The 25,042-nt window shown below is 38.0% G+C and overlaps 1 protein-coding gene across 7 annotated transcripts in view; it reads right to left on the bottom strand.

Moving 5' to 3' along the window:
* Positions 1 to 25,042, bottom strand: part of KIAA1549L (KIAA1549 like) — a 145,004-nt gene that overhangs the window by 16,243 nt on the left and 103,719 nt on the right. For 6 of the 7 annotated variants that reach the window (XM_064512938.1, XM_064512940.1, XM_064512942.1 and 3 more), the window contains 4 exons: positions 22,030 to 22,223; positions 20,191 to 20,408; positions 13,262 to 13,391; positions 5,551 to 5,898 (listed from right to left, as the gene is read on the bottom strand). In XM_064512938.1, the coding sequence (XP_064369008.1) occupies positions 5,551 to 5,898; positions 13,262 to 13,391; positions 20,191 to 20,408; positions 22,030 to 22,223 (890 nt within the window). The remainder of the gene's footprint in view (positions 1 to 5,550; positions 5,899 to 13,261; positions 13,392 to 20,190; positions 20,409 to 22,029; positions 22,224 to 25,042) is intronic. The other variant, XM_064512939.1, reaches the window with a different exon arrangement.

The raw sequence follows: 25,042 nt of genomic DNA, 5'->3' as shown, positions 1-25,042 counted from the left end.
GCCAGAAATGACCTGTAGCACAAAATTTCTCTTCTAAATTCTTTGTACTGCTATAGATTACAATTGCTTAAAGATAGAAGGATGATATCTATCTCTCTTAACAGTTCATTGACATACTTCCTCAACACAGCATGCTTTAATTCCACAGACAAGCCTAAATATTTACAATGGTTCAGAGCAATGTGCAGGATTAAAGATAAGCTTAGAATGACAGCAAAAAAACAAAGTTTTGGGAGGCTGTCCAGTATCAAGAGACATGTACATTTTGATAAAAGCAAGAGTCTTAGGTATCTGGTTTAACCAGAGAAGTTCTCTCTATGGTCCATGGAGAAAGCTAAACCCATATTAGCAGGGATCAGTCACTCCGAAAGTGCCTTCCCATCTCCTGCCCCTGGAAAGAGCCTACAGGGTTTACCCAATTAGCTCAGCCTTAACATCTACATTTAGGTTCAAATTTGGCAAGATAAATCTCACTCTGAATATATAAAAACACTATCTTAGAGTAATCACCTTTAAAAGTTCCACCTTTAGACACAGTTCCATTATTTGCTTTCTCAAATAGCTGCAAAACTGGGTTAACACCCAGGAAAGGTAACTTCAAATGCTGACTTTTGATGTCAGTTCCTCCAAGTGAAAAGCATTACAGACATGCATCTTTCTTCCACCCTCCTCTCCCCCCGCCTTTAAGGGCATAGTAAGGCCCTCAAACGCATACCTGAGAAAATCATTTTTACTTTCATGCCATCTACAAAGTCTCCTAATATTTACTTCCACCATGCTGCAATGGTATTTAAAGTATTTTTTTAGATAGAAAAACCAAAAAACGCAATGGTTCACCTCCCAGCCAGCGGTGGAAAATACTGATTTTTAATGAAAGAACTGTATAGAAATAAATACTGTTCACATCAAAGAAAACCTCGGTTTGATTTCTGTTAATAGCACTGACTTGAAATGGTCCCCAATGCCACTTCTGGACCTGAAAAGCCGGCAATGTGCTCACAGAGCTCACTGAACCCTTCCTTCTGGCTCCACAATCCTTTCGTCCTGCTACATCCCATACGCCTTGCTCTCAGCATGCATTTGTACAAAGTAGGAAATTCTTTCCTCTTTTATAGACATAGCACGTGAGCTAACATTTTAGAGTGATCGGTGACTCCAGATCTATTTGAGTGTAACAGAGTAGACGGACATGGAGGCAGACTTGGGTTTTCTCTTGTGTGTTAACATAGGTGCTTTGAAATACGAACACTAAAGAAGGCATTTTAAGGAGTCACAAAGAGCGGTCCACAAACTTAATGCAACTTTCACTGCAACATTACTCCTGCTCCAGCAACAGCAACTAACAAACAGATATTCAACAGTTTCCATATGCCTGGGATCTAACCCTGATGCTTATGAGCAGATGTCAGAGGGGTGGGGGACTTATACAAAGAAACACAGATAAATGATCTGGCATTATGGCTCATTACTCTGACTTTTCCAGGCTAGTATCATTTTAAAAATATCTAATTCAAATCTGATTCTATAAAGCTATATGGCCAGAAGGAAGCCTCCCATATGACTTGTCCTAAGACTTTGAAGGGAGACATAGTAAAACACTGAATAATAACTGCACTTTAGCACAGAAACCTCAGCCTTTGGGTCTAGGAGACTTATGACACAGCCTTTGATCTGTTTCTTGTACAACCAGAAAAAGTCTGTGATATCATCTGTCAGGACACAGGAAAGAAAAATTTGATCAGTACGCAATAACTGAAGTCTGAAGGAGAAACTTTGCAGTTGGCCTTAAGGCTACCTTTCACTGGTCTCAATATCCAAATATTTTACTATCTCCAGGCTACAGATGTGTATTGCTTGGGTGAAACTCTTCAACGTTGCTTTCTAATTAAAGAAACACCCATCTCTCTATATCTTAACATAGGAATTAAAAGGACAGTGCCTTTGTTTACTTACTGAATGATTTAACTGATTCAAATATTAAATTCCAATCCAGCAATAACGTTAGCTTATTCATTTCAGCTGGATTTGGTTTTGTTTGTTAGCTGCCCATAGTTTTAGATTTAGTATAGTAACTGTTACTAAGAGTAGCTGAACTTATATTCTCACTTTCATTAAATGAACAGAAGCTTTGAAGGCTTGCATTCATTACCACTCACTCAGCCTGTAAGACTGCCCAATCAATGCCTATGATACCATGTCAGTTCTCACCTAAGAATCAAGAATTCTCTTATTCTCACTCTTTCCAGAGCCCTGAAGGGGAGAGATGGGAACTGGTCCAGTCTTATAATAAAGAGGCTTTTTTCCCTAGACTATGGTTCTCAGCTTGACTCAGTCAGCTGTGAAAATTTCTAAAGCAGCAATGTGATCTGCCTAGGTACAACTCATGCAGTCCGGATTGTGTTATAAAATCTATTTTACAACCTCATCCTCCAACGTGCAGTAAACCAGCTGGATGACAAGGACCTAGCCAAGTATTGCTCATCCTGTTTTCTGAAGTTCCAAAACAAAATTAAGAGTTTGCATTTTACTAGCTTTTCTCTGCCAGGACGAGGAATGAGAGCCTCCAATGAAAGAATCTTGTTATTACAGGTTACTATAAGCAGTCTGACAGACAGGCATTCATTCCCTCACAAGACCTGCAGAGAATTTAGTTATTAATGCTAGCATGTAAAAACACAGAAGGACTCAGAAGGAAAAACAAAAAGGAAAAAGAAGATGGATGTTCTGGAGAGATATACAACTGTTTGACTGTGGGACTAGCCAAGAAGCTGATTGCAAAAACCATAGATTTGTAACTTGGATGAGACCTGAAGAGAGGTTGTGGTCCTCTGAAAACATAGGGCTCAAATACTTAGGAATGGAGGGGAACACTGAGATGGAGATTTGCATGCAGATTTTTGCTATTTTGCTTCAATCTGTACATCATTTCTGCTGTCTAAAGATTGAGAGGGACTGTGTTAGAAATCTTATGCAGTATTTGTGTCAACTATGAAGTGTTTTTGCAATAATAAAATCTCAGTCTTGGCTCTGAAAAGGGCGTGCTCAAGCTACTGAAAAGTTTGTGGGATCTTGTAAAAATTTTAGAGTCTAACTGGATGGCAAAGTTCCAGATTGCAGAAGAAAGTGATGGAGTAAAGATCTTTGGCTCGCATCGTATCTAGAGATACAAAGGTAAAGCCAGTGTCTGCATTTGTTCCATCTAAGCACGCAAAAAGCTCTTAAATCCAGATTTCAAATTATACTAGCATTTCTAATTTTGCCTTTTAATTGCCACTAATAATAGAATTTTAAGAAAGGGTAAAAATATATAATTCTTGCATGCAGAGGTAATACCCTCCCCGATATAACAAACATCCCAGTGCTCCTACAGCTCTCACCCCCAGGCCAGCCTGAGGCTCCTCACTCATCTCTCCACTCTCTGAGCTTGGACACACACAGACACGAACCCCTTGCTTTTCTCATCTTTGCTATGTTTCAGCCAACCCACCAGCACCACACCATCTGCCCTGCACGTAGCCTAGCCCAATCCAGTCCCTAGTGCTCCCCTTTCCTCTATCTCTGCCAGATTTCCTGAAAGAAGATTGAGACCTGAAAGGATCCTGGGCAGGCAAACAGGTGATAAGATGCTGACGGCAGCAATTCTTGCATATGCCACCTTGCTTCCTATCCACAGGTCACCTTCTGTACACACTGCAACTGGTTATTTTTCAATTCCGATCCTACTTACCCATTTCAGAATAAACCAACAATCAGCCTAGTTAATTTTAAATTCAGTTCATATTCGTGAAACTGATTAGCAGAAAGCTATGAAATTACAGCCCTAACCCAAATTCCAGTAGCCTGTGACAATCCTGGTCTGTGGTGGTCAGTTAAAATATTAATTATTACTATTTAAAACCATCTTCAAAACCTCAGAAAAGTAAACAAATGGTTAACAGTCCTAAAACACAAAGCTGATTGAGAAGAGTAATGAGTCTTAAAAATAAAATAGTAAAGTATTCACCATGGAATTGAAAGGAGCCACACAGTTAAACTCTACATTCAATTTAGAAAAATAAGAATGGAATTTTAGTGTTGCTTGAAGAGTCTACAATTCCAACACTTTTTTCTAGATACAGCAGACTGGTGAAAAAGTCTGTCATCAAATCTTACCTAAATTCATGTAAGAACCTTTTGAAAAATACCACTTGCCATGATGTGGAAAACAGTATGACTACTATATTTTTTTTTAAATCTGCAGCTGTATGATATTTTCCATTTCATTTTAGAAAGACTTCTTCAACTGTCAAAGTAATTTGACTAGCCATTAGCTGTCTCATAACCTTCTAATTGAATTCTAACCATAAAATATGATTACATGCTGTATGAAGTTTAGGAGAAAAGCTTCAAAGTGCCAGAAATAACCTTTGGCATTATTTAAATAGCACCAATCTGAATCTTTGCACATGGTGCCATTGGCTTTCAAAAATGTTCAGAATAGTTCAGAAGCAGCATCCCTTATTTCATTTTCTTATTGTCATGGAAAGAGGTCATAGCAATAGTTATTCTGAACCAAGAACATTTTTCTGCATTATTCTCTTACTCTAGCCAGAGTTAGCAACTCAATTTGAAATGCATTCTTTCAAAAAAATATTCATTTCTGACAAAAACAAGCCTTAAAGTGAACAACTTCAAAATTCTCAAGGCCTGTTTTTCACATTGATATTGCCAGGTCAGCTATTTCTCATCCAGCAGAAATCACCCTGGTTTAATTTGCATCTGTGCATGTGTAAATAATATAGTCTGGTGAGTATTATCACACAATAACTGGGAATTCATGAGTAGTTTAACCCATCGGGGGCATGCATAGTACTACTGCTATTGCTGTCTAGATACTTAAGAAATTCCAGCAACAAATTCCCTCCCTGGACTTCAGTTTTTAGTACGTTTATTATTTTTGTGAAATAAGGAAATGTTAGCCACAATTTGAGGCTAGACAATGAGGCATAAAGAGTAACTTACATAAAGTCAACTAAGAAACCTGTGGAACTAAACTGTCTTTTGAGTGTCAAGCCAATGGCTATAGCTGCAAGTCTGTCAATATTAGACCGCATTTCAGGTCATTCTGATTATTAAGTTGGTCCCCTCTCTTGCCAATGGTTATCTTCAGTGACGGACTTCATGCATAAATGCTGAATGATTCATAGCCAGCCGTGTATATATCTGTTTTACAAAAACAGATCGTTTCCTAGCATGCTTTTGAGGAACAGGAGGAGACGACTGAACAAGTTCTTGATCTGTTCATCAGTCTGGAGGTTCGCACAACCTTTTCCTTTCTTGAAGAAAACTCAGACAAGACAACCTTGCTGCTAAAATAGATACTAGGAGTCTTCAGGTAAGAGATGGGTATGGGTAAGCATACACACAAACACGCAACTGTATTTATTTACTGTAAGCATGGCTTTACATAAGCTCTTAAGCATGCAAACGGGCCTCCATCTTTAAAAAATGTCTCTCAGAGTAGAAGTATCTTTTTGATAACACAGTATGTTAAAGAGAATTTTCACTTACTGGTCTTGGTAAACTGTACTGATACATTTCCGGTCTGTATGTTGGTACCCACTGTACACCTCCTCTAGGTCGGGTCATGGTACCAGGAGCACTTGTCACAACCTCAGAGTATGGTAAGTGTGGCGCAGAACTGTAAGCATCTTGTCTGCTCTGCCCTCCGTGGCCAGCAGAGGCCAGACTGAAAGCCTCTTCCAAGAGCATGTGCATCTGTTGTCGAACTTCATCTATTGAGGGCTGAGAACTTAAAGTGGAAGTCTCTGAGTGCCCTTTAGCCTGACGGGACCTGGTATAACCCCGAGGCTCATTGACACGGTCAACATTTGTTTCTTCTATAATTTCAGGCTCAGTCTGTTGAATGGAATAAAAGCACACACACACACAGAAGCTTTACAAGACAGTATTTGTGCTGCTTCACAGAAGATATATTCTCAAATGCAGATAAACCAGATACAAAATCAAAACTTGTTACAATATAGATGCTTGACAAACATTTGGAAGGAATTATATGATGCCCGTGATTATAATAGCCAGGGACTCAATGAATCTTTTATATCCTTAATTGCTTGCTGCAAAAACGAGCAGGCAGACTCTGTAGCAGATGAAATAAAGATTCACGTAAAAACAGTTAGCAATAACATTTAAAGTCTTTTCTTGCCTGTTAGGATTAATGGGAATACAACTATACCAGGAAGACTATAGCTCCCTAAATACTACCATCGCTATGAAGGACCGCTTGTTACAGATACATACACTGAAATTCTTTTGTTCATTCTCACAAATTATCATTTAATAAGAATTAAAGTTTATGAGTTTATCTGAATGTAACTGCTTTTATTTGAACATTGTGGAACTCAGTAGTCAAGAATACTAACAACGTCACAAACTAGATCCTGACCCTTGCAGAAAACCCAGCTTAGTTGTGTTACCTGGTTGAACACTACTCACACAGACATTTATTCAGAACTCATGCAGGAACAGTGAAAGAAGCATGTACTTTTAATGAGCAGATAATACTAGTACGTCTTAACTTGAAGGTTAATACTCCCACAGTAATTCCTTCTATACATACAAGTAAAAACAGAAATCACAAGCTAGCCTAAAGCTTTAAATTGTAATCTTCATGAAGGATTTTCTCTCTCGATTGTGTACAGTGCAATGAGGTTTCTGTAACGGAATGACACTAATAAATTCACTAACAATGACTAATCTGTGTAGTATCCTGAGATACTGTGTGTCCTGAGAATTAGGCAGGCCAAGTTTTGAAGAGTGTATTGCTGTAACTCATTCAAATTGCAGTGGTTAACTAGCAAACACAACTGACAATCAAGTTAGAAAAAAAAATTGCTAGAAAATGACCAGCATTCCTGCCCTCTGCCCAGAAGTCTCTGCCACCTCATTTGGAGCACAACACCTCTGCGTAACTCAGGATCTGAAAACCTTTTCAGGCAAGGTAGTTTCCACTAAAAGAGAGCACTTCTACTCTGTTGGCTGCTGAACATGAACTTGTCCATCCTTTACCAAATGATGCCAGAAATGACTCTTCCCAAGGTCTTGCCCAGGGATCAGTCCATCCTACTCTTATGGAATGGAGATGAATTTGAGCACAGCGCTTCATCATTTAAGACACGGACCTCCTTTACAAGCAGCACCTCCTCCCTATGATGTCGCCAGTAGTAACACTACAATATCCACTTAAGGACCGCTATATTTGAGGAAAAATTTTTGTATTACTCCCTCTTTTTGATTCAAAGTTACTTTGATTCGAAGTTACACAACACATGGAGACAAGGGAACTGAGAAGCACCAGCAGGCAGTGGACTGAGACTGAATTAAAAGACATGTTGGACATAAGTATTAATATGACTGACAGAACTCCATCATTCATCCCCGAATCAGTTAGGACAAAATAGACTTAATGAACATAACTGTTTTATCCCAACTTGATACGCCATGCTATGGATCGATGAATATTGGAGAATGCCTTCTGATGCACTCACAAAAGAGTACTGACATATTCCCCTCACAGCGGACTTGGAGGAGGGGATTGCCTTTCCATTCCCCATGGATGATACCAACCTAAAGGATATTAGTTGATATCCACAAAGCTGCTGCCAACTTCCAGAGGTTAGCGATCACATCCTGAAATGCTATAATCACACACCTTATACCTTGGCCTACTTAGATGCCATTGTGATTGTAGAAAAAAATGGAAAACGCTCGTGAAAAATGTAACAGAAATTCCAAAGTCTTACAGGCTGCAAACCTCAGGACCAGCTCAGAAATCTGTCAGTGAAAAAGGACAATGTATGACATTTAGAAATGGACATCTGTACCTGGTTTTGCATTATCACTATGTCAAAAGGAAATATCAGACAATATTCACTCCGGAGGACAGGCTAGCATTTTTGAACATCCATAATACATTTTCCACCTTTTCAACCCCTCAAAAAGCTGATCTGGATGGAAGAATTACAGAGCTCTAAAGATAAGACTTTATCTACATGCCACAAATTCTACAATGTCATAAAAAATCTACACTATCAACAGTTGCCGTCTGAGCCAGGATAGCAGTTGTGTCAGCTTGGAGGACTGATGGGGAAGAACATTCCATTTTACGTCCATATTCAAAGCTATTTCACTAGGAGAAGATATGTTGACCAGCACTTTATGTCCCAATCCTGTGTACTCCATGTCCAATATAAGGCATGAAAAACTCTCCTGCCTTTTTTTTCTCAAAAGGAAGTAATTTGTATGGCCTCTGAAGACCTGAGGAGTACAAGAGTTTTTGACAAGATCTTCCTGCCATACACTGGACATGACTTACTCCTGTAACCCCATCAGCAGGGAAATACTCTGAATTTCAGAGTATTTCCCTGCTGATGGGGTTACAGGAGTAAGTCATGTCCATCATCTAGAAGGAAGAAAAAAGCAAGCCGTAACTGTACCATTAATATGATAATACAAGCTGATAAGCATAACAGGATCCATAAAAAGCAGCTGCACCCAGAGTCCAACAAAGCATATTTCAGCCCTTACTGGGCTCTGTAATACGGAATAAGCTGATGAAGGTACTGAGTCAAGCCATCCCATGGTTCCTGACATCAATCCAATCCAAGGATATGAAACAGTAATCAGAAGAGAGCCAGCAAGTCCTCCTAACACAGGTGTGAAAATGCCTCCCCTGAACATACCATGACAGACATTAAGTGGCAGATCTGTGTAGAGCAAAAAATGTTATTTCATCAAATAAGCATTTGTCAAATCTTTCTTTTTTTTAAATGCTACTGCAAAATGTCTAAAGAATCACCAACTACAAAAAAAAATAGTACCTAGAGCACTATTTCTAGAAGATTGTTGAGCTTACTTTTCAATACTTTGTGCCTGTAAAGTCACTTACACCTCTAAAAAGTGGGGAAAAGGTTTGCTATTCTGGCTTGGTCTTCACCCTCCCAACACGTTTATCATTATTATTAGTTATATTAGGCAAGGTCTAAAGCTGTGGAAAAACGGGTGCTATGCTTTTGAAAGTAAGCAACTGCTATCTAGTAACAGATATTTAATGTAATGATGGCCAGCAAGTGTGCAGGCAACTTAAAATACTGTTTTCAACTCTTTCTGTGCTTCAAAATTTGTCTGCAAAACCAAGAGAGAAAAACTCAACCATAATGTTGTAAGAACTTCAAGGTAAAATACATAACTTCACTGATCTTCTTTAAGATTAGTTCTACAGACCATAGTTTTTCAAAATCCATTTTAAACAGGCAACCTTGAAAAAGCAACCAATTCCTTATAATTACTTAAAGATCAGCAGAATTTATTTAATCTCATAGGATAACTGAAAGTATAGGTATAGTATATGTATTTCCTTCTATATATAGTATCTATTTGTCAACAGCATTTAAAATAGTCATAAATAACAGAATATAGCAGAGTATTCTTATTAAAAATTCCAGTATTGCCCTGATAATTTACTTGAGTGCTCTGTAGCTCTTGTTAAGGCATACATTTTTTCATGTTATAGTGCAATAACTTTCTGTATACCTGACTAGATCAGCTACTGTGCTGCAACCTTTGGCAACCTACGTATGATTGACCATACATAGTACAGAACAATCACAGTATTTCTTCATCTACAGAGGAAAATATCTAAACAACTTTCTTTTTCTATTTTCAATTATTCAGAGAAGAGTTATATGCTTAGCCTGAGAACTGACAATAAACTTTAAATAAAATATCATAATTCATTTTCTCTCTTAGCTGTTAAAAAACAGCTACATTTTGTACTTAATGAAAAATATAGCAGTAAAAACTAAGACAATAATTAACCATTTATATATTAGAATTTAACATGAATAAGCGTTTAAAAAAAAGACTATACGAACATAACTGCTCAGTGTAAAAAAAAGTTTATGTCAAATATTTGGGGAAGTTTCTTAAAAATCTGCTATGCAAGTTAAACTAATAGTAGCCATGGATTCTGAGCTTTATCCAATCTAGTATTTACTTATGTGTAACCATAAGATCAATTATTGCGCTTGCTTAAATGTGCATTAGTGATTTCTGGGAGATGCAGTGAATAATTAGCATATCTGAGAGCTCTAGTGGTCCCTAAGTACCAATGATAAATTCTGTGACAGAATACTGTTTAGTAAAGCACTTTGCAGCTTTGCAGTCAGTCATGAAGAAACAAGCCAAAGAAAAACAAACTGAGAAAGTATGCGATCAGCTTAATGTCAGTGAAACCATGGTAATGCACACTGCCAGAAGATTTGGATTCAGATCTTCAGGTGTGAGTAAAGCCTGCTCAGGGTACTAGGTAGGTGATATTCTGTCAGTTTTCTACTAACCTCAGTGGTAACATCTGATCTAGCCTGTGCAGTTACTAACAGAGACCAGACTTTTTACAAATAAATATTCCTTTATAATATTAATAGTAACATCCCAACAGCTTTTTTAAGATGCTTTATACCTATCTTACATGTTTCATCCATATTGCCCTTTCATCATAATATCATCTAGTTCACCTAGATGGTGATTAAATTTCATTTGAAGTAATACACCATTGCATTTATTTTTTTAGATTAGTAGGATGTTTGAAATGATACTTAGGCCCCATATTTTAAACTGCATCTCTGTTTCTGCAGAGATTAAGAGCCAGATTTCAAAAAGAGCTCAGTTCCCTATTTACACTGAGAACCGTAACCACTATTGAAAACTAGTCATTTTTTAAAATCTCATTACTTCAATTAGTTACCAAATGGAGGCCTGATCTCTTTTTCTGCATTCTATATAAACAAAAATTACGTTAAATTTTAGAACCATGATGATAAAATACAAAGTGATTTGTACGTATAAGTGCAACTAAAGAGCCTCAGAAATCACACTATCCCAATTTGAAGATTAATAATCATAGCTCTTCTATTTCCTTATGACTGTAAAAATGTCAGTGAATGGAATCCCACAAGGGACCTATTAATACCTGATGAAGTAAATCAAGTTCTCTACCACAATCCCTTAGTGAAGCCATTACACTTCTATATCTTTTGATCCTATCCTATAAAAGAAAAGAATGTCTAAAATATATCATATGAATAAAGGATTTTTAATAGCATTCAAAATTAAGTCAGCTTTGATTTATCAATATCAAAGTTAGCATAAAGATTTTGGAGGAGACTAGTGGCAGAGATACATTTACTCAAGTTTTAAAATTTCTTTCATCTTATCACCCAATATATGCTATTTGCTTTCACACCAATTGAAACACCTAAGGATTGCAAATAGATGCCAATACACATTAATGCTGCCATTATAAAAATTCAGATATTGTTCATACACAGTTACTGTCTAATACAAGAAACTGGAATGGAAATGGAAATGGAAGGAGAGGGGAGTGGAGCGGAAAGCCATGTACTGAGAGACAAAGAGGTTATACATTTTTGGCATGTCATATATTGGCAAAATTCTGCTGCTGCAAGTATATCAGTAAAATTCTTCATGTCAACATTAGTAATCCAGAAGTTTTTGAGGAGTTACATCAATGTAACTACATCAGTAAGATGTGACCAGCTAATTCTTCTGTATACTGATCTGTAGACAAATATAATGAGGTCATTTGTGTGCTTTTACATCAAAATGGCCTACATTTTCTCTGCCCTAGCGTAAAGCTCATTAGCAGCTCAAAGATTCTGGACTCTTTCATTATAGCATTTGCTCTACTCACAATTGTCTGTGAACTTGCTGGAAGTAATAAATGTGTTAATACTTTCTCCTTAATCTTCTTATTAGGTGAAGGTGACTATACTAAACCCTGATGGGGTTACTTAAAATTCAAAGACAGGTAATGCTCATTAATAATCCATTTATAAAAAGATGTTATATACTATATATGCTGTACTCAGAACATCAAACAGTAGAATGCACACTCCAGAACAATCTAGAAAGTTACATATTCTATGAGAACAGATATATAAATGTAGATCCTCATGTCCTGGCCAGCTTTTAGCTCCAAGAAAGAGAACCACGATTCAGAGAAATATCAGGAGAACTATTAGAAGAGATGAAGTATTTTCAGAAAACCATAATTGAAAAATTAGAGATTTGTTATTTAAGCGGAACCATGACAGAGGAAAAAAAAAAGCATTTGATAGTTATCCCAGTTACATGATACAACATTATTTCATAGAATCTGATGGGAAGTTTTCAAATGCAGGAAGTCATTTAAAAAATCTGGCACATGAAACATGCCCTGAAGAATTCTTTAAAAGATTTAAACTTTCCTGAACATATTCCTTGACCTCGGTTAAATCTTTTCACCTTGCTAAAAATACAACCCTGACAGCCGAGATAGTTAATGATTAATTCTCACACAAAATGCTTATTGTCTGCAGAGTTGCTGGATGCCCAGCAACCAGATAACTTCCTTATTTTCCAAAAATGTTTAGACCTTTTCTAGGAACTGATCTTCATGGATGGCTGAGCTACAGCTGTTGTATACTCAACGAAGGACTGAAAAATTCTACATTACCTTAAGATATGAACTATTTTTATCCTCATTCTGGGTGCATGCATTGTCAGCTTGTACCCAGTGTATGTTCAGACCACACAGGACAACTAATCTAGCTGTGTTCACCGCATGAGTTCCTTGGACCATAAACCAGAACAGATCTCCTTTGGCTGTTTTTGCCCTTTACCTCTTCAAAACATTCCCAGTTCTGAAGTAGTAAGAGGAGAACAGAACTGTGGCCAATATCTGTTAACAGGAAATTTTGCACAAAGTACTGACATCCGTAAATAAATGAAATCCCCAAAAGGTGGTTGTCCAATCTTCTGAAGGAAGACAACAGCATAAGGAGTACAGAACAAGTAGAGGATTTTAACTGCAGACAAGGGAAAAAGCTCAGTATCTTGTAAGTGTCTGCATACTTGGAAGAACTATCTACATTTAGAAACAAATACTTTGGCTAATAACGAGTTTCAAGGAGCAAGCTTTGTTAATATTTCAGAGTATAAAACAATGTGCAGCTACAAAGTATGTGAAAGATTCCGTGTTCTGTATCCTGAGGCTTTCTCAGGAGGCTGAGTGCATATAATGTATTGTAATGTTAAGTTCCCAATGACACTCTGGCTTGTAGCTTATCAGTTCTTTCCTATTTTTAGGAACAAATTAAGACTTTGCTGAGCAAATTTCATTGAATTTATCTGGTAAACTTACATCATATCCACTGTTACGGATTCCACGTCTAGGTCTTTCTCGAGTGACTAGAAGATCCATCTCGGTTTCTCCTGGGCTAGGGCTGTTCAAAGACTGCCTGCTTCTGTATACAGAGCTCTTCATCTGTTGCCTAGAAAACACGAAACAAGAAAACGCTAGAATGAAAACAAAAAAAATGACAGGAAGTAGCTTTCAATATTAATTGTTATTCTAAAATGATGAGTTTCATAAAAATACCACTTTATAATAGGATATCCTTTCTCTGCATACAGAACTGCTGGAAAACAGTAGCATTATGGAAGAGATGATAGATTTTGCTTACTGTTAATGAAAATACCTACATAAAAGACATGGACATCATATATAGGGGCTTATCAGATGAAATATGTTCCAAGAAGATATCAGAACCCTTTTAGCGTTAGCTGTTGTGATTCATATTAATAAAAAATGAAAAGGTTCTATTAAAACAAAGTTATCAATTCTATGGATGCTACAGATTATAAGACCTTTATTTAGGTGCCGAAGCATGGATACTAGTATCCAGCTTTAAGCATTCAACTCTGATAACTCTGATATTAGGCAAGTCTTACAGGCTACACAGCATATCAGAATCAGAACTAGAACTCAAATTCAAGATAAGGAAGTTATTGGTTAAAGATGGTGTAACAGACCTGGCTTTGGATTTTCATGGGTGATAGAAATCTCCATGCAAAGTTAAACTAGTATAGCTACTTCTATGGCCTGAAATTCAGATCCTCCCTCCATCCTCTTCTAGTTGTCCAAGTGGACAGTTTTATCATTCAGCAAGGAAAGATTTGGCAGCATCACTCAGGAGAAAGCGGCATGATCAAAGCACTGCTGCACCTATCACACACCCCTGATGGAGGACCTGTTGAGGTGCTGTCATCAAACGATACAACAGAGTAGTCCCTGGGCTGCTCTACAGGAGTGCTGCCAAAAAGTCTCAAACAGTTTTGAAGGAGGACCCAAGAGCACCAGGGGGGAAGCAGGGCAAGAGAGAGGGAGAATTGCCCTCACGCACTTGGATGGTGATCAGTGATTTTCATCTCTCATCCTGAGCAATGGGGAGGGAGGGGAAAACTCCACTGAAACAGACACCCAGCAAAGCTGTGGGTAAAAGAGAGAACAGTGGCAAGGAACCGCTTGCAAGATGTAGGTTTGAAATAGCCAGGTTGGTAACTGGCCACAGCTTTATCAGAGCGCTGTAATCTCTCAGATTAAACCGCTTCCAGCATAGCTCTGAGCAGCACTAGGACAAAAACATCCCTGTGCATTGAGCTCTCACCACCCTGAGCTGCAGGAGCAAGGGGAAATAAAGGTGCTAGGAAAAAAAGCAGATAACTCAATACTCAAAATATTCTGTAATCTCTCTGACGCAACTAGTTGTATTTGTAGTTGTGTCAGAAAGATGCAAGATGCAGAACGTATCTGTATATAAATTCTTCAAGAATGGCTGCGATATAGGAACTTCACGCTCCAAACTGCATCTTTTAGAAAGGCCAATAAAGTTTAGGAGAGGCTGTTGTCATGGTTCATCTGGCCATTAGTCATTTTCTTACACATACCACGAAAGCCCTTCTCCCATTGTAGATCAACCATTGATCAAATAATGACATGCCAGTTTCATTTAGTAATACAGTAATTACATTGTTGTTAGTGCCTCATATGGAGTTACCTTTACCTGACAGCGTTGTTCTTCTGCTTTGTGTAATTGTTGTGGTCAAAATATTAAAAGTAGACCAGATAATTTAACATGTCTGTGTGTTGCTCATTTTGCACAGTGGCCCTCACACTGTTTATAGTGAAGTAACAGAACTTGCACTGCTATGTTTGAATTCACACTTTCGAGTCTCCATTTGCAAGGTAAGATTTATACCAATTTCCTCAAGACACCAACAGAAGAACGTTTACACTGCAACTCTTGCATTGTACCAGATGGAAGTCCCCACCAGGAACTGGGCCCCACGGGACCAGCCCTGGTGCTCACTCTGAACAGATAATGATAAGGGATAAGCAAAGGTATAATGACACAGATTTTGAAGTCATGGGCTTCCTCTTCAGTGTCTGCAGTTAGGTCAGATGGACAACTATCCACACCTCTCGGGAGATACTGTTCCTTTTTCTAGCACTTGAAGCTGCCAGCTACCAACTAATCCTCACAGAGTGACTGGAAATGTACACTAATTCTTGGGTTTCCCAGGGATGTTTTGGGTAGTAAGTACCCAAAAAGTGTGTCCACGACATTACTTTGCCTAGTTTACACCGAGAATGTAAAAACATTCTTAGTGCATCACATTCACCTACGTACATTTTTGCTTTAGACAAGATCAAAAATGAATAAAATAAGTTTGTTCTGGCAAGGCAAAAGATCATATCTCTTATTACAAAACCAGGACATTTCTAGCTTTGCTGATGACGACACTTCACTTCTTTTTCTCGCTTGTGTCTCTTCAGACGCCTCTTTCTGGTCTTTGCTCATCCAGTTACCCAACAGGATGGCAGCTTCAGAAACAAGGACCTCTTTAACAAAAACAACCACAGTGACTCACATTTCTTCCCTATCTTCCAAAATTGGGGTCTTTTCATGCCCCTTCCTATCTCCCTGCCCTCACCTCCCACAGTTTTCCTTATTACAAATCCGCTGGGTCCTTTATGTGCTCAAATAGCTTTCTTGCTGTTCATAACATTTTCAAGATTGTTAAAAGTCTTTACGATCCAGATATATCAAGAGCTAGTCACTGTTTAAACATCTTGTCAGTCTTAGCAGTTTCTAACTCCCCATTCAGGTGAGACCACACAAAATGGATTAAGAATATAGCTGTTAGATTTGCGATGAGACCACTATCCAATCAATTCCTCACCAGCTACTTCCTTCAGCAGTTTTGGGACTGCTGTGGTAGGGTATTCAGCACAGTGGTGGGATGACTTTGAGGCTACAATAAGGGAGGATTACAAAGGCAGTAAACATCAGAGCATAACAGCTTTTCAGCCATGATTGATAAACTCGTGGAAATCAGAGAAGAGTTGAAAGCAGGGATTTAAAAGGGAGCTATTGAAGGAAGAAGACTTTGTAGACTTTTATGACATTCTCCTCTGCTTGCCAGGTATCTTGCGAGAAAATGCAAGCTTTTGCTAAGATTTGATTGAAGGGCAAAAAAGGCTGATATCAAAGTAAAGCGTGGCTGTGCCTGAGAGCTCTACTTGAGATAGTATGTGGGGTGAAAATAAAGCCTCCAGAGTCTGAAATGTTTTCGACTGAACAAACTGATTGCAAAAGGATCTACTGCAATATTGGAGATGCTGAGAAGCCCAGGGCTCTTTCTGTAAGTGAAGCAAGAGAAAATGACATTAAATAGCCTCTGTGTCATTCAGTAATGACAGAGACCTCGTGGTTTAACCTCTCAAGAACCATCAATGAAACAGACAGACAACACAATTCAGATTAATTCACCAACAAAAAGAAGTAATTCTTCAGATATTACAGACTTAGTTAACAGAACTTGTTGCTTTGACAGATTAGAGTAGCAGAAACCGGTTTGCAGAATTCCAAAAAGGCAGACATTTACATGAACAGAAAGGAAAAAAGGTAGGACTAGGACCATCAACATTGACCAGCTTTCATATTTCTGATTAAATGAAGTTCTCAAGCATGTATTTAATTTTAAGGAGGCTTCCAAGAACCTTTACTCACAACTTCCCATGCGCATGTTTGCAAGTCCCAAAGGCACACCAGATCAGAACACAAGGAGGGGTTTTGGAATAAATTTCCCCTATAAATATACTGAATACCTGAAGCGCTTTATTTGAAAGCTATTTGAGCACATAAAGGACACGGTGGATTTGTAATCAGAAAAACAATGTGGGACATGGGGGTAGAGAGATGAGAAAGGGCATGAGAAGACCCCAAAGTGCAATAAACCTTGTTTCTTCCAAAGACTATAGCATTGATGTTACCAGGGAAGATGGAGGACCGAGTGAATGCTAAGCCTAACCAGATCTGACAATATTTATGTTCCTACATTAAAAGTCTTTAGAATTTCATACATGTTTTACATAGGTCTATGAATACTTAGCTGATGTAGTTGTGATATGTTTTCTAAGGGATTCAAACATGCAGCTCTTTAATACATGCAGATTCTTGACCTGATGACAAACTATTAAGGAAAAACCCAGAATAGTGCCTGTCATCAGCAGGCTTTTTAAAATTGCTTTGAGGTTGCCAATTAGTGCATTTAAGGAAGTTTTGCTAATGAGAAAAGAGATATGAACACTAACAACTGGCATAGCAAGTGTCTGCTGGGAACACAACTGGAACATTTTAAAACGTGAATTTTATGGTACAGAAGAGTCAGAGGAACTAAGAGCACAAAGCTGTTAGTTCCTGAACAAATCAAATTATTTACTGCTGATATTTTGTAAATAATTTTTAAAATACCACTTAAAACAAAATTGAATATATAAAGCTGACTGTGAATACTGTAGTTAATTGCATCTTTAATTTTTGACTTATTTTGGAAATGCTATAATAGTGTGATTTAAGTTGGTGGAAGACAGGCAGAATAGAAAAGAGTGAAATAGGCCTTTTCTCTAGAAATTTTGAAATCTTTTACTTACTTCTAAATGTTGTTATTAAAAAATTAATAAAAAGCATTTTAAAGTACAAGTTTTTAATTGATGTAATCATTATGGTATAAATGATCATAGAAAGCAGAAAAAGTTATAGAGCAAATCTTTTCAATTTTATGCCATCCTAAGTTAGGTTGCTTTAAAACCAATTTTATTTTACTACAGAAATAAAATTATGTTGATTCATTTACCCATAACCAAAAATTGCATTACTTTCCAATATTATTCAAGATTTTCCTCCAACAGTATGTCATTTCACCCATTTTACTTTTACTTATAAAATGAAGACAATAATGCTGTCAGCTGTGTTGCAACATATCAGGTTAGGTGGCAGGTGTTAGTGTGGAGATTACAGCATGGACTACAGAAGTGGTTTGTCTGCAAGGAGTTCTGAAAATGTTTTGCATCTTTACAGAAAGCATATCAGAAATGGTTCTTCTCCCTCCCTATATATAGGGTTATAGACTATACAATAAGCAAACCAACGTTCAGCCTTTTGTGGTTCAGCCACGGAATGGGATCATTCCCCGCCAGCAGCATGCCGGCCTTGAAGCAGTTTATATCATGACAGTGATCATTATCTTAAATAGACTATGACAGGTTTACACAACACATCAGAAAGCACATAGGAAAAATGTATTCCAGGATCTTTCAGCACATTGGCACATGAACAAACAAACATTAGTATATTTAACAAAAAGCAGATGGTTAGTATTAAAGCTTCATGTGTAATGTTTTAAGCATTTCCTACATGACATATGATGCATAATAAACATCCAAGGTAAGGCTTCAGCCCTTCACTGTATGTATAGCACACAGTCATATCCAAGTTTCTACTTGCTTAATTCATATTCCCTGCACATTTACATGTGCAGACAGAATAGGACTACTGTGTGCTAAGGTTCAATATCTTAACTTTTCAGTGCATTTGGAGCAATTTAATCCTCCCTCACCGGAAGCCTGCACAAGGAAATGATGTCCCAGACCCTCCTCTAAGGACATAACATACAGTTCAGTCAGAATCTTTTTCTTCGTTGACCAGTGCAACTCTGACCAGTGCACAACACTGCTTCAGCATTCCCATTACAGTCTTTTTCATCTGTATGCACTGAGGTAATTGCTGAAGTTGCACTGCGTGCAAAAACTGTATGATCATTGATGCTTTGATTGCAGTCACAATTTAAGCTCACAAGAAAACTTTGGTCTGAGCTTTCCAGAAGATGAGAAGAAACAGCACCTCAAAGCATGAGGAATTTCCAGGGGGGATGTACTTAAACAGTCCTTTCCTCTCCTGGATCAGCTGCTGGTCCCTTATTGCAGTAAAAATCAGAGCCTTTGTGGTGGGAGGTGTAATGGCAAACACACTCTCCAATAATCCTCCCCCCTTCACACCTCCACCACCCCTAAGAAAGAGGAATATGCATATTGTGCCGCTCCTCTTTTGGGCTGCACTAGGGTAGGATTGGTGTGATCTCTTTTTATCAAGTCAGTTTGTTTCAGAGAGCACCAAGAGCACAGCGGGCCCACCCATCTACAGCAGGCTCACACAGAATCTGCAGGTATCTTGCACTCTCCCTCCTCTCCTTTCTAAAATAGAGGAATGAACGCTATTGATATGCCATGTTCAAGAGACCACAAAGAGTTAATCAAGGATTAGTATTGCTATACAATACGCCTGTGGCACATCATAGATGAGCAAATTATGACTGTCTGTCAGAGACCCTGAAAGATCACCAATAAAAGGTACGTACACATCCTGACAGACAACGCCGCAGGATTTACTTAAGTACATGGACAATGTTGTGTTATCTTATGCCTACTGCAATAGCTATACCTGAATCAAAATAACAACAGATAAAAATAAAACAATAGATTGCAACACCACCGAACTTTGGAAAAGAATGAAATCAGATGCTAACTTCCTGGTCACTTTCATTACCAAAAAATTACTAGCACATTTCCTATTGAGACTACTTTGAAAATGACTCACAAGAACTTGCAACAGTCCCTTCACTTATTTTTTTTTGCCTTTCCATTTGTTCCTTTTTTTTCTTTTGCCTTTCCATTTATTCCTTTTTAATCATGTTGCAGTTTTATCAAATGACATACTTTCATAAATAATCACAGCCTATATCAATTTTCTTCATCAAGTAGGAGGGACCAGCTGATCAAAACGAACAAACATATTCCTCCTTTGGAACAGATCTTTTGATTCCCTGCGACCCCTGGACAGCAACTTTCTTCTCAGACGAATAACTTTGCATATAAAAAGTTATTCTCACCTGTTTTTAGGCTCAGCAAATGGAGATGAGATATCTGTATCTGGATCCAAAATGTGGTCAATTTCTTTTTGGTTTTTTTCATACATCCTTTTTCTCTCTGTCAGCCCCTTGTTGTTATCAGCCTGGGGGAAATCATAGTATCCCTTCCTCTTGGCTTTCAAGCGCAGCTTGTTGCGGTAATGTTCTATATCAGACTTCTGCTTCAAAGCTTTATTCACCTAAATGGCAAAAAGACGTTTAAATGATGGTGCCAGGCTGATTACTTTGAAATGGTATTGTTAAAGTGTTTGATGCGCTGCATGTGTCATTTTACAGAGCATTTTTTGTACCACACTATGCCATCTGTAAGCAGTGAGGAACTGCAAGTGAACAGAGTTGCTGTATTTTTATGACTTGGCAGATGGTTAAATAATTTTAGCCTAAAAACTATATACCATCACAACACTGACTCAGTTCACACCCACTGAAGAAAAACACTGATGATACTAGCCAACTGCCATGACCCAATGCCATGCTTGCTTGTGGGCACAGTGGGAAGAATTCACCAATGGAAAATCCAGTAGGGTCCAGAAAGTATGGACATCACCTCTGACTACATAAAGCCTTGAACAAGTAGTCACGGATGGCTGGGAAAGTATTCTGGTGAAATAGCATCATATATTCCTCTTATTCATAGTCTTCCTTGCAAATCTGTTATGGGCCACTGTCAAAGACAGGATCCTGAAATAAATGGATGTTTGGTCTGACCTGCTACAGGTCAGGTTCCTTTGGATGCTCCTAAGGGACAGGAGTCTACGTGAAAATTTCACTCTTCCTTCAAATTGTCAGTTGTGTGAAAATGAGTAATTTACTTGGAATCTCTGCTTCAAAAGTCAAATTCTACAATCTTCTTACAAATTCCAAGACATGTATGTACAGCAGAACACAGCATTAGGATGTTTTCCTGATAACTGACTCTTAACAGAAATTAGGTGCTGAATTCTAAATAAGCCTTTGCTCTCAGTTTAGAAAGTCATGGCTTAAAATACAAAATGGGGCTTAAAGTACAAAATGGAACATGACAGACTGCTCTAATCAAGGCCCAAATGGGAAGCCTGACAACGCTGTCTTTCACTTTGCTTCTAATGGCAACTCTCAGTGTTGGTTTTCAACAGTAAAACAGGATGATTCTGGCTGATTCTTAAAAGACTGTTGCAGTGTGAGTTTGCAAAGGAGAAACCCCTTTGGTTTGTCGCCATCACATTTAACAACTATATAAATTCCCCAATCCTTGCAAAACAGACCATTCTTGATTAAATATACATAAAAAATATGAATAATCATGTAAGTCTTTGAGCCAAAGCACGTTTTTTTGGTCAGCACTTGATTCCAACACACTTTGTTCTCAGTAAACAACAATACCCTCTGTGCACAGGCTGGAGTGCAGACTGAACAAAGCCATGGTCCTGTTCTATCTTGCTTTGAATGAGAAGTATTGCTCAGTAAAGAAAGCGCAGTTTGGGACTTAAAGGATCTATATGTATTTCCAAGCTCAGCCACAGAATTCACAAATTCTGTTCTCTGCCTTTATTCTCATTTTCTTAAAATGAATATGATAGAAGAGAAGGATATTGAGAAGGTAGGGATATCAAACATAGCCTCTTCCAAGGTGACATGCATTCACAGGTGCATTATGAAAGAGGAGACCTTAAGTTCTCAGACATCAGAGTCTACAATGCTAATGGGACTTTACATAGCACCAGGGTGAAGTGCTCCAAGTCCTCAACAATCACAGGCCTGATTCTGCTACATTTGAATGCAGCCAAGGAAACAGCTGACACCTTACTGAACCATCCTTACCTCTCCATTAATGATGGCAGATTCCTGGCTTCTGTCTGATGCAGCATGAACAGCCGGTAGTGCCACAGGTTTGATAGCTATCAGCTGTACAGATCCAGAAGAGGTGTCGAAGGGATCAATAGCAGGTTTGGCAATGTTATCAAAGAGAATACCTCCTTCCTCTTCATCACTTACAGGCACTAAAGCACATCGAACTTATTCAGTATAGAGACATAAAAATTTTTACTGCATGTTCAAGATGAAATTCAACAAGCACGTGCTTTAGATTAATAATGTGCTCAGTACACTCAAGGAGCAGACCTGGTACTTTTACACTGGAAAAATCCCTTAGATTACAGATAATATTGTATATTCAAAGGACTGTCTGGCACTCTCCAGAAGAAGGTTGATTTCCAATCTGTGCTAGTAAGATGAAAAGGAGAAAAAGAATGACACATAAAAAGCAGGAAAATGATAATGAAAGGCAAAGTATACCTTTCCCTAGGTTTTGCATGGAAAAGATGTCATATGCACACACATACATGGAAGTTTCCAGCATTTGCGTATGATCTGATCTCCACAGTGCTTCTTTTTCATTTTTTTATACTGTAAGAGCTTGGGCTTTCTCAAAATTTGAAAATAAATCTACTGATTTTAGCAAAAGTTACTATTACTAAAATTGCCACCTGTTAAAATGAAAGCATTGCTGTATGTGTTAAAGCATGCTTAACAAACTAATGGCTTCCAAGTTTATGTTATTTTTTGCTGTACAAGTGACTGTAAAGGTACACTAATAGATTTTGTTAAGAAAAGAGAAGGCTTCTGAAAGTCTTTAAAATTAAATAGCATGGTTAAGCATCTTTATTTTTAGATTTCTACATAAGTGGAAATTTCAAATCCAATTGGGCTTTTTCTCCTCCAAATTTTGTTTGTAAACCTGCAACACTTTGTCAACTGTTGAATCTTAAACCTAATTTTATCTTCATTTTAGAAAAAAGAATGACTCGAAAGCACGAGCACAAATTCCACAAAGAGATTCTTGCAAATACTGTTCTATTAAACAGAAGAATGTTTGTTCCATCTCCTAACAGACAGAAGCAGATCCTCTGCTAAAGAATGGTCTGCTCTAAACTTATTTCCTCTGAAAATATATTCTGTTTTAATATTTAATCTTCATGCCAATTACAATGGACTTGTATAAACTCAACAGTTTAGACCACTATGACTTTGGAAAGAAAATATTTCATGGTCGTAACATCAAATATGAACCCACTAAGCTTATTATCTTTCTGCCTATATTCACTGTAGACTGGAGTTGACATTACTTGAACTTTTGAGAAATACACAGGTTAAATCATTCTGTCGTTAAATATTGTCCCTCTGGATTCATGGAACTGTCTAAATATGATGGGCAGTTTTTAGTCTGTCTGTAATGCTCTGGTCTTATTGGGGTTGTTCAAACACTGTGAATTTTGCAGGCTTACAGTAATGAGCAGAAGATCAGAAGCCTGGCCCACTGAAATTATCAGCCAAACTCCCACTGACTGCCATGGAGCCAGGACTTCCCACAAGCAAAATCAGATGAATGATGAGACACCTACATACCACAGATTGCCCTTGAGCAGAAAAGCATTTATATTACAATGATTATAAAGTGAGGCATGTATATTCTTCCCCTAGTTATTTTGAAGCAGTTTAATTCTTACGAAAGTTACAGATGCAGTTTTGGAATATAGGTCTTTTCTGTAATTCAGACACAACTTAAACATCTTATAAAACTTGTATACTGAATCAGCACAATAAAGGCTACTGGAGTGCTAATTTCTTCTGTGCTACCCTAAGAAGGTGTCTCATTTGTGACAGGACTATCTCCAAGAATGAAAAAGATTATGTCATAATTGTATTTTGTATAGACAAGATAGTCTTGCCTGATGATCACAACTTGGATGAGCTTGAGCAGTAATTAAGCAGCGGCCCAAGTACCAAGAAGTTGTGAAATCACATCTCCTTGACATCTCAGCATTTTCCTGAACTGGGCATGCTTGAAAACCCCTGGAGGGGGGGCTAGGCATCAAACTGCTGAACAAGATTCCTTTTCTATGCATCCTACTTCAAGCAGAAAGAGCAAAGAAGTACAGCTGTGTTTACATCCCAAAATGTTTCAGAAGAACTGTGTGGTTGGTGAGGCCTCAGACTTGCACTGCTCTACAGGGACCCACAAAGAGCAGGACTCAGACGCATGGGTTGTCTTCTCTGAGCTCACTGCAGAATCAGAAACTGGGAGTCCTGCTTAGCTACACAGAATTCCTCTGGTTGTAAGACTCTTTAAATAAAAAGAAAAATTAAAAGTAAAGAGAATCAGTAATCACAGAGGACAGCTACTTTTGCTCTGGTTAACTAACACAGAAGAGCACACTCACTGTTAGCCCGTTTTTGTGAGCACATCTCCTGTACCTAGTGTAGTGCTATTTACATGGATATAATAGCCGAGTAGGACGAGAAATTGAAGGTTTATTCTACCTCATGTCAGCATTTGTTCATTAAATGGCATTTACAATATAAAAATTGTTTTTTCCATTGCCCTTTTCTGATGAATGATAAAGGGAGACTGTGATCTGTAGTTATTGGCACACTGCCACAGTTCAGATTGGCATATGCAAGTACTGTGGGAATTTTAATATTTGCTCCTATCTCTTTCCTAGAGAAGTCACAAAAAGTGTTTACAACATGCTGGAACTCCCCCTCACCACTAAACCTCTAAAATGAACAACCCAACCAAAGGGTGTTCACAGAGAACTAGGAGTCCTTGAACATTGTTTCTGCTGTATATTCCTGCCACTCAAGTCAGTAAATCCATCTGAATGTCTCAGCTGAGCGAGTGATTAGAAAACTGTCCAGACGTTCTTTATAGATACTCCCAATAAACACATCTGCTTATTATAATTAGCAACAGACATTTAAAGCAATGCTTTCAATTTCAGTTTTGCACGAGATGAATTCTAACATTCTTATGCCTTCATTGTTCCTCTGCACT

Source organism: Dromaius novaehollandiae, chromosome 5, assembly GCF_036370855.1.
Source record: "Dromaius novaehollandiae isolate bDroNov1 chromosome 5, bDroNov1.hap1, whole genome shotgun sequence".
Lineage (NCBI taxonomy): Eukaryota > Metazoa > Chordata > Aves > Casuariiformes > Dromaiidae > Dromaius > Dromaius novaehollandiae.
Note: the sequence above shows the minus strand (reverse complement) of the source record. Positions and strands in the feature narration are given on the sequence as shown.